This window comes from Sus scrofa, chromosome 6 (assembly GCF_000003025.6).
Source record: "Sus scrofa isolate TJ Tabasco breed Duroc chromosome 6, Sscrofa11.1, whole genome shotgun sequence".
In the NCBI taxonomy this organism is placed as follows: domain Eukaryota; kingdom Metazoa; phylum Chordata; class Mammalia; order Artiodactyla; family Suidae; genus Sus; species Sus scrofa.
The window spans coordinates 82918550-82925574 of NC_010448.4; the positions used below are offsets into that span (position 1 = coordinate 82918550).

Genomic DNA, 7025 nt, shown 5'->3' on the forward strand with positions numbered 1-7025 from the left:
CGAACCTGTGTCCTCATGGATGCTAGTCAAATTCGTTAACTGCTGAGCCACGTCAGGAACTCCCAGAACTTTACAAAAGTCCCATGATTTAGAGAAAGTCTAACCTGGGAGTTCTTCAGGGCAGTAATTACCATCATTGTAACAGCGGTCACATATACGGTGCCCTCCACGTGCCAGGTACTGTTCCAAGTGCCTGCCAGCCGTAACCTACAACGACCCCATGCAGGAGGTACTATTTATCATCCCCACTTTAAAAATGGGGAAAGGGAGGCACAGAGAGGTGCTGTAATTAGCCCAGGTCACATAGCTAGTAAATGGTAGCTGCAGATCTGAATCCTGACTCTCTGGGTTTAGCCACTTCACCATCCTGTGTCTCCATATATCTTTCACTCTTCACAGGGTCAAATGAACAGTGTGGGCCTCTGAGTCAGGTTGGCAAGAGTTCAGAGCCTGGCTCTACCTCTGTGTTCTTGCTTCCTAGTCTGTAAGAGGGTCTGAAACAATGGCACCTGCTCCGAGGTTTGTTAGGAGTAGTGGGCTTGCTGGCTCCTACAGATCGCTTAGCCAAACACTGAGCACATAGTAAGTGCTAGTAACTATTATCCCAAGCTTGCCACTTGTTAGCTACTTTGGGCAAGACTGTCCTCCGACTCTTTCAGCCTGGCTGTGCCTGGGAGTCCAGCTCTGGGTCACCACCCTTGCCCCTCCCTCCAGCCTGCAGATGTTTCAGCAACATCACCTCTGAGGCCTGGCCCTCAGGCCCTGGGTTCGACCTCCACACTGTGCTCCCCACCACTGACGAGGAGGCCCTCTGCAGCCCTGGTCTGGGACCATCCATGGAGCCTCACGCTGCTCTCCCACCTCCCACAGCCTCTCCTACACAGCCTGGAAGAGAAAAAGATTGCCCAATCCAAGGGGCAGCCAAGGCTAAGATGTGGAAGGTACCAGGACTTGGGAGTAAAGCCCTTCTACCCTTTTTTTTTTTTTTTTGGTCTTTTTAGGGCTGTACCCATGGCATATGGAAGTTCCCAGGCTAGGGGTCAAATTGGAGTTGTAGCTGCCGGCCACAGCCACAGCCACAGCCACACCAGATCTGAGCCTCATCTGCAAGCTATACTGAAGCTCATGGCAATGCTGGATCCTTAACCCACTGAGCCAGGCCAGGGATCAAACCTGCATCTTCATGGATACTAATCAGATTCTTAACCCACTGAGCCATGAAGAGAACTCCCCATCTACTCTTTTGACAGCGCTCCTTCCTGCTTCTAATGAGTATGGGGGAAACTGGGTGATAGTCACAGTGCAGGGCCCAGGATGGTCCCCCAGTTTGGCAACTTGGAGCAGGCTCTGTGTGATAGATTGTCATGGTAATGGCCTCCGGTGAATCATGCCTTCCTGTATAGACCCCTCCCACCTGAGTTGGGCCTGGCGATTGGCTTTGGCTAGTGGGACATTAGCAAGCAGGATGCAAGCTGAGGCTTGAAAAGCACTCGTGCACTGGGGCTTGCCCTCTCTTACTGCGGCAACTTGGCTGCTGCCATGTGAAAAGTCTGGGCTAGTTTGCTGGAACGTCGTGGGTTCCCCGCCAGCCAGCACAACATGTGAACGAGATCATCTGAGGCTGTGCAGCTGCAGTCAAACCTCCAGGCTAGAGGTGCACGGTGACCCTAGGTGAAATGGACAGTAGAATTGCATTGCCGAGCTGAAATTGCTGAACCACAGAATCACGATCAGGAGCAAATTAGATGATTGCTATTTTGAGCCACTAAGCTTGGGGGTGGTTTGTTATGCAAATAACAGACATGCTTGCTTCCCCTAAGCATCTCACAGGCACCTCAGCCCCAAGCCTCGAGTTAACTTATCATTGTTCATTTATCCCTAAATCTGCCTTTCCCCTTGTGCTTCTCATCTCAGGAATGGGCACCTCCATCTGCCAAATCACACATCTGAAGCCATCCTCGACTCCTTCCTCATTTTCACCAAGAACAGCTGATATTTATCTCCTAAATATCTCTTGAATTTGACTCTTTGCTTCTCCTCTCCTGCCCCTGCCCATCTGGCCTCATCACACGTCATCCAGGCCACTGGTCATTAGAGTAGGAAACACACCTCTCAGAAGATGTTCCAGATAATCCACAGGGGCTGCTGGAAGAAGATAGCAGCTTTCTAGTTCTATTCACTTTTACTAAAAAAGTTAAGAAATTAAAGTTTATTAACAAAAGCAGAGTTCCCGTCTCGGCTCTGGTTAACGAAATTTACTAGTATCCATGAGGATGAGGGTTCTATCGCTGGCCTTGCTCAGTGGGTTAAGACCTGGCATTGCAGGAGCTGTGGTATAGGTCGCAGACACTGCTCTGACCCTACATTGCTGTGGCTGTGGTGTAGACCAGCAGCTACAGCTCCAATTCAATCCCTAGCCTGGGAACCTCCATATGGCATGTGCGTGGCCCTAAAAAGACAAAATAATAATAATAATAAAAGCTAACATTCTTTTTTATCAGTCTTATTTAATGTGTTCATTCTTTCAATCCTTTCAACAACTTAAGTACTATCATCAAGTGACATAGGTTGAAATGAAAGCAGAGAGAGGTTGAGCGATTTGCCCAAGATCTTACAGCTAAGAAGAGGCAGAGGCAAGATCTGAATTAGAAGTTCTGGCTGTGGCACAGTGGGTTCATGATCTGGCTTGTCTCTGTGGCAGCACCAGTTAGATCCCTAGCCTGGTACAGAGGGTTAAGGGTCTGGCAGATTCGATCCCTGGCCGCACTTCCATATGCTGCAGGTGCAGCCAAAAAAGGCAAAAAGAAGATTTGAATCAGTCCAGTGCCAGTAGCCCTCAAACTTCCAAGAGCATAAGAGTCACTTGAGGCTTGGTGAAACATGGATTGCTGGGCCCCACCCTAGAGTTTCGGATCAGTAGGTATAGGCAGGAGCCCGGGAATTTCTAACAAGTTCCCAGGGGACCTTGAGGTGGGCTGCCTGGGGATCGCATTTTGAGACCATCAATCTAAATGATCTCAAAAATGTGCTTTCCTACCCCTAAAGGCACTTGGCAAAGTTTGCAACTCTGCAAGCATTTGATGTTCAGATTAATTCAGAACCTCTTCTCACTTGGTCAGGATGTCGGACAGAGGAGTCTCCTAGCTTTGGAAGGTGTCCTAAGGGAATATTGGGCCACTGAGAAGGCGATGACATGTGTTTCTCCGTAGTCATCATGTGGCAACTAGTGACAGAGTTTTGGTTTTTGTTTTTTAAAATGTACCTCTTGATTATGGAAAAGTTTAGGCACACACGAAAATGGAGTGAGTATCATGGTGAACCTCATGTACCCATTCCCAGCTTTGATGATTTTCACATAAAGTCAGTCTTATTTTTATTATCCTTCTCCATTTGTTTTTTTCTTTTTTTCTGACATGAAGCAGACTCCAGACATCATTCCATTTCAGTATGCTTCCCTAACATATAGGACCTTTATAAGCACCCGCTATGCTAGTATCACACCTAACAAAACTAACAATAATTTCTGTATACTATGTAATATTCATTTTATTTAGATTTCCATATTGTCTCAAAAATGTCTTTTTTTTTTTAGAATTTACTGGTTTAAGTAATTTATCATTTACATGGACTGTATTAGATTAAGTGGATTGACAGATTGTTACCTAGTTTTAGCTCAACTAGCCTTCACAAAATGGACTAATGTCTCAAGCAACTCCTGCCCCAAAACATAGATTGAAGACAAAACAATAACGGCGGGCAAGCTATACAGAAACAAAAGGGTAGAGCAATGCTTCTCCTTCTGCAGACTCTGTGTCTGTCACATTCAAAATTGTTAAGAAGTCATTCTAGGAGTTCCCACTGTGGTGCAGCAGAAACGAATCCAACTAGTATCCAAGAGGATGATGGTTCAATCCCTGGCCTCACTCAGTGGGTTAAGGGTGTGGCATTGCTGTGAGCCGTGGGGTAGGTCGCAGACGCAGCTCATCCTGCGTTGCTATGGCTGTGGCATAGGCTAGCAGCTGTAGCTCCGTTTTGACCCCTAGTCTGGGAATTTCCATATGCCGTGAAGGTCGCCCTAAAAAGCAAAAAACTAAAAAATTAAAAAAAAAACTTTTTAGGAGTTCCCGTCGTGGCGCAGTGGTTAACGAATCTGACTAGGAACCATGAGGTTGTGGGTTCGATCCCTGGCCTTGCTCAGTGGGTTAACGATCCTGCGTTGCCGTGAACTGTGGTGTAGGTCGCAGACGCAGTCGGATCCCCTGTTGCTGTGGGCTGTGGTGTAGGCTGGTGGCTACGGCTCCAATTCGACCCCTAGCCTGGGAACATTCATATACTGTGGGAGCAGCCCTACAAAAGGTAAAAAGACAAAAAAAAAAAAATTTTTTTTTAAAAAGGCAGTCTAATCATATCTGACAAGAAGTCAAGCAGGATAATTTGAAATTATCAGGAAGACTCTGAGGAATGGATTTGCATCCGCCATCATTAATGGTCGCAATGGACCTTGCCTTAAGAGTGATTGACACCATCGTGATCAGAAATTTGAAAATATTATATATCGTTTTGATCGCTATGAAATTTTCTAGTTTGTGTGCATGTATTATAATGTGCAAAATGTATCAGTGTCGCAATACTTAGGTATAACATATAAATACAGTGCATGCTTGAAAAGTGTTGTGCACGACCAGAAAAGTGTGAAACCCTCTGATCCATATGATGCTACAGCCTCCTCACTGGCCTCCCACCTCAAGTCATACCCCTTTCCCCATCCTCATTCCAGCCCTGGAATGGCTTTCTCTGTAACCCAAACCCAAGCTGATCACACTTCTGCTTCCTATCAGATCAAAAGAATGAAGGGCAAACGTCTTACTCATCGAAACGGGTCTACTACTCCCTGCTTCCCTCTTTATGTTCCAACAACACTGCTGTGTTAAACCCTAGCCTGGTCCAGTCCAAGGAGCACGGCACACAACGGTTCCTGCTATGCTCTTGAGCCTCCATTTTCACATAGTTACTCCTACTGAGCCACCAAGACCTGGCTGGACAGTCACTTCCCTTGCCTTTCCTGACGTCACCATCTCCCTGCTTGGGTTGCCTCCCCTATGCTCCCATATAAAGTGAGCATCTGAGGACACTTTATACCTATGTTATCAGCACAGCCTAGGAGTAAAGAACATGGACTCTGGATCCAAACTACAAAATTGGAATACTGGCTCCTACACCTACTAGTTATATGACAAGCGACTCAACCTCAGCCTAAAATGGGGCCGTGAAGCATCATGGTTCAGTGCATGGAAACTAAAATCAGGCTGCCTAAGTTTAAATCTGCTGTGCTCTTGCTAGCTGAGCAACCTTGGGCAAATCACTCCATGTCCAAGTGTCTGGTTTCCTCATATGAAAAGCAGAGATCATAATAGTACCTATCTTGTAGGGTTATCGTGAGGGTACCATGTAAAGCATTTAGAAGCCTGCTTAGTACATAGTAAGTAACCAATAAATATCAGCTCTAATTAGTATATGTCTGGACCCCACATAGTTTGTAATACAGGTTTGAATGAGTGAATGAATGAATGAATGCATTGAATTACATTGTACTGGATTAAAAAGAATGCAAGTAAATTGAACTGAATTAAAGTTGTACCCAGGCCTTGCTAGTCTGGACCGCTTTGGGCTCACCCAGTAAGCAGGGTAGGAACTTCCCTCCTTAAGTCATCTCCTGTCCTTCTTTCCACTGCTGAGGTCCCCTGGATGCCTTCCCTTTGCTTCCGGTTAGTGAATATCTCTTAGAAACAAGCAAACTCTCAACCAGGCTCAAGCTTCAGCTTTGTCTCAGGGACATCACTCAAGGAGGCCCTGCCATTATCAGAAACAACATATCAGCCCACTGATATACTTGAAAATGCATCTCAACTTAAAAAAAAATAAATAAGCAAAAGCCACACCACTGTGGACATCTGTCCTGTTTACAGGTATCCTTATCACAGTATATGAATATTTTTAGATGCGTGTAAAAGAACAGCCATCCTACATTCCCTCTCCAGCCATAGCGTACGGCTCTGGATTTGCAGACAGAATGCAGACTTCCCAGCCCCTAAGTGATACAAAAGTTTGCAAAAGGAAGGTGGTATAGAAATAAGAAAAAGAGACATCAAAAAGAAAAAGAAAAGAGAAAAGAAACAAAAAACTCCAAACCCAACAACAACATGAAATTCCTTGTTGTTGAGGGCATGAGGCGAGTAGCAGAGAAGCAGAGAATTATAAAGACCATTTGGCAAAGGGAATTCTGGGAACACAGAAAAGGAAGCCCCTCACTCTGCCCTGATAAATCATGGAAGCCTTCATGGAAGAGGGGATGTCCATGCTGGTGCTAAAGAAGAGACTGCATTGTTGGCTGGGTCTTTGTGCAAGGAACGGAAGAAGATGAGGGAAGCCCTTCTCAGAGGCTTTGAGGAAAGGAACACCTAGGGTCCTAGAGGACCACAGACTTCCTCCTCCCCTATCCCTACTATTCGCCTTGGTGACCACCTCCCCTCTGGACACTCACCTTGATAGGTCCCCAGGAACTCCTTCTGAGCCTTTGAAGAAGTGTCATAGGAGGTGAAAAAGAAGAAGACAAGAAAGAGAATCACCTCCAGCGTTAAGATCCATGGAGGCAGGCAGCCCCGCACAGACCGTTGGTACTTAGAGCCCATCTTGTGTCTGCTCAGTGGTTCCACCAGCACCAGGCACTACCCCTTGGTCCCCCACTCGGGGGAGCGATAGGGGAGACACCCGCCAAAGGCCTTATCTCAGGCTGCAAGGCCGGCTCTGCCAGCCTGTTTATGGAGTTAACAGAGGAACAGAGGAAGGCCTATGACAGCGAGAAGGGAGAAATGCATTTATTCCAATGTTAATTGATTCATTCAATCACTCATTTAGTTATTCATTCAACATGGATCAACACCCAAACATAAGAATCCTCCTTGGAGGTCCCGTTGTGGCTCAGTGGTTAACAAATCTGACTAGGAACCATGAGGTGTCAGGTTCGA

General features: G+C 46.2%; 1 protein-coding gene across 1 annotated transcript in view; it reads right to left on the reverse strand.

Annotated features, from left to right (window-relative positions):
* Positions 1-6689, reverse strand: part of RHCE (Rh blood group CcEe antigens) — a gene marked incomplete at its 5' end in the record, with an annotated part of 44654 nt that extends 37965 nt beyond the window's left edge. The window contains 1 exon segment of the mRNA NM_214378.1: positions 6542-6689. Coding sequence (NP_999543.1) covers positions 6542-6689 — 148 coding nt within the window.